This window comes from Nicotiana tabacum, chromosome 20 (genome assembly GCF_000715075.1).
Source record: "Nicotiana tabacum cultivar K326 chromosome 20, ASM71507v2, whole genome shotgun sequence".
In the NCBI taxonomy this organism is placed as follows: Eukaryota; Viridiplantae; Streptophyta; class Magnoliopsida; order Solanales; family Solanaceae; genus Nicotiana; species Nicotiana tabacum.
Genome location: NC_134099.1, coordinates 656,282 through 659,788, shown reverse-complemented (window position 1 = coordinate 659,788; position 3,507 = coordinate 656,282). Strand labels below are relative to the sequence as shown.

Genomic DNA, 3,507 nt, shown 5'->3' with positions numbered 1-3,507 from the left:
TTAGAGGACAAACTCTTTCTTATCTTTGTTTATGCGGATGACCTCCTCGTCACTGGTTCTTCTCCCAGTCTCATTCATGTAGCAATGCTCATGCTTCATCAACATTTCAAGATCAAGGATCTGGGGAGATGAGGTACTTCCTTGGTCTTGAAATTGCAAGGAGTACAAATGGAATACTAGTATGTTAAAGAAATTTTGCACTAGATCTTATTACAGACTTAGGATTGGCTGGTTCTAAGCCTGCTGGCACACCCATGGAGGTCAATCAAAGGTTTACCAGTGCAAAATTTTATCACAGTTATAAGGCTAAGGACAATGCTAATGAGTTGTTGTTTGATCCCACTTGCTATCAGAAATTGGTAGGGAAGCTACTCCACCTAACAATGACTCTGCCAGATATAAGCTACACAATACAGAACCTGAGTAAATTTATGTATAGACCAAAGAGATCACACATGGAAGGTGCTCGAAGGGTGGTGAAGTACTTGAAAGATGCACCTGGTTTGGGCATCTTGTTATCTTCTAAGCCTTCCTCACAGCTCACGGTTTATTGTGATGCAGATTGGGCCACTTGTCCCATGACAAAAAGGCCAGTTTGTGGATTTATAGTAAAGCTGGGAGATTCCTTAAGCTCTTGAAAATCAGAGAAGCAAAATACAGTGTCAAGAAGTTCAACAGAGGCAAAGTACAGAATTATGGCCAATACAATTGCTGAAATAGTTTGGCTCATTGGACTGTGTAAGGAATTGAAGGTGAAGTTGGAGTTGCCTGTTAAACTGTATTTTAATATCAAGGCAGCACTACAAATTACTGCTAATCCTATCTATCATGAACAAATGAAGCACATAGAAATCGATTGTCACTTCATTAGGGAGAAGATACAAGAAGGGCTTATACAAACAGAACATGTGCCCACAAATTTGCAATTGACATATATTTTAACTAAAGGTTTAGAAAAGGCGCAACATGAATTCTTATTATCCAAGCTGTTAATGTTCAATCCATTCACATTACACAGCTTGAGGGGGAGTGTTAAAGGTGTCACATGAATGTAGAAGCCAGTTGTCACTTAGCTGGCAAGTAGTCTGTTAGGTTAGTTGTTAGTTATGTAATTAGAAGTTAGTTAGAGTTAGTTAGACTTCACTGTATATGTATGTGTAGAGATAGTTAATCAATGCAACCGTGAAAAAACACTTTCATCTTCTCTATTCTTCTCTCTAAGCTCCGATCTCTCTTAGCTCAATCTAGAAGAATCCATGGTAGATGTTTGACATCACGTCATTACCTTATTTTTTTCTCTCATCTTGCCATTTCTTATAATTAAATAATTAAATTTTATCCTTTATCCTACCTTTTTATATAATAAATTTATCTTGTACCTTATTTTTCTTTATAATATTGCAAGTTTATTCTTCATTTGATGACGCATGACGTCACAAAACGACAATAAATAATACAATCTATCCAAAAATTATAATATAGTACAATATGTTCATTATGATAGGATATTAGCGTGTGATGACCCGACCAGTCGTCTCATGGGTTACCACTTCGTTTCCCCCATTTCTACTTCTTATTGCTTTGTATATCGGTTCTATATGTGATCGAGTTGGTTGGTTCGGGTTCGGTAAAAATTTGGTAAGGTTTGAGACACTTAGTCTCTTTTGAGAAAACTTAAGTTGGAAATGATGTTGACTTATATGTTAGAGGGTTTGGATGTGAATTCCGATGGTTCGGATAGCTTCGGAAGATGATTTAGGACTTAGGAGTATGATCGGAGCGTGTTTTGGAGGTCCGGAGTAGATTTAGGCTTGAATTGGTGAAATTGGATTTTTGGCGTTTTCCGGTTGATAGGTGAGATTTTGATTTTGGGGTCGGAATGGAATTCCGAGAGTTATAGTAGTCTGTTGTGTCATTTAGGATGTGTGTGCAAAATTTCAGGTCATTCGGATGTGGTTTTGTTGGGTTTTTGATCAAAAGCAGAATTTAGAAGTTTTTAAAATTCTTAGGCTTGAATCCGGTGTAATTTTTGTGTTTTGATGTTGTTTTGGGCGTTCCGAAGGTATGAAAAAGTTTGAATGAGGTTATGGGATATGCTGGCATGTTTGGTCGGGGTCCCTAAGACCTCGGGTGAGTTTTTGAACAAACCATTTTAAGTTAAAGAAAAGTTGCAAATTTTGGTTTCACTTGTTGCAGGCATTTTATTCTGCGCGTTCGCGAAGGATCAGGAAGGGAGGCATCAGATTTGGCCTTCGCGTTCACAAGGGTCCCCCGCGTTAACGAAGGGTCAGAATGGGAAGAATCGCGTTCGCAAGATGCGTGACCGCGTTCGCGATGGTTGGTGAGGCTGAGGCATCGCATTCGCGATGATGCGGTCGCATTCGCATAGGAGAATTTTGGTCAATGGAATTTTTATGCTTCACAAACGCGAGGCTTTGACCGCGTTCGCGAAGTAGGACTTCTGATCGCTGGGCAGAATGTTTAAAAGGCCATTTTCGCAAGTTTTGGCCTAAGTTCACCATTTTTTACTGTGTTTTGAAGCTTTTTGAGAGAGATTGAAGAGGGAATCAAGGAGAACTTATTGGAGGTAAGAATTTTGGACTTAATACTTGATCCTATTACGATTTCTACCTAATTAAATATGAAATTTGGGGAATTTGAAGCCTAAATCGGGGAGTTAGGTCTTGGAAACTTGAGACTTTAATCTAGGGATTTGAGGGGCCATTTGTGGTCAGATTTTGGTGTTCTTGGTATGTATGAACTCGTGGGAGGATAAAGATTCCATTGACGTGATTTTTATCGAGTTTCGAGACATGGGCCTGGGAGTCGGGTTTGGCCAATTTTGGGATTTTTGGTATAATTTAATTATTTTCGATTGGGCTTCGATCCTTTAGAGTATTCTAATGTTATGATTTTGATTTTGGGTAGATTCAACGCGAGTTGAGACCGCGGCAAGAGGCAAAGGCGTCGCGGAGTAGTATTTTCATCTGGTTTGCGGTAAGTAACCATTGTAAATCTGGAACTGAGGGTACAAACCCCGGTATTTCGAATTGTTTTGATAAATGAGGAGACACACATGCTAGGTGATGAGCGTGTGGGTGTGTACTTGTAGGGATTTTTACTGTTTTTCCTCAATCTATTTGTTTGAAAGCATATCCTCAGTCATGTTTTACCTTTTTATTGTTTAAAACTAGTTTTATCATTGTACTTCTTAAAATGTGAGAAATGTTTGGACTGAGTTCCCTAATTTCTACTATTATGCCCGAGTGGTTGTGTGGTTGACTAAGAAAGGTTGAGGACCTAATGGTGAGGATATATATATTATGGATCGGGTTGTACGCCACATCGATACTTATATGGATCCGGCTGCACGTCGCAGCGATATATATATCGGATCGGGCTGCGCATCACATCGATATGATATTTAGGATGTAGGAGCCCCTCCGGAGTCTGTACACCCCATTGAGCATAGTCGACTATAAATTATGGATCGGGCTGCACGCCGCA

The 3,507-nt window shown here is 39.4% G+C and overlaps 1 protein-coding gene across 1 annotated transcript; it reads left to right on the top strand.

Moving 5' to 3' along the window:
* Nucleotides 1-254: 254 nt before the first annotated feature.
* LOC107787703 (putative mitochondrial protein AtMg00240) lies at nt 255-638 on the top strand. The gene has a single exon (XM_016609307.2). It carries the CDS (start codon nt 255-257, stop codon nt 636-638), a length of 384 nt encoding a protein of 127 aa, XP_016464793.2.
* Nucleotides 639-3,507: the final 2,869 nt, after the last annotated feature.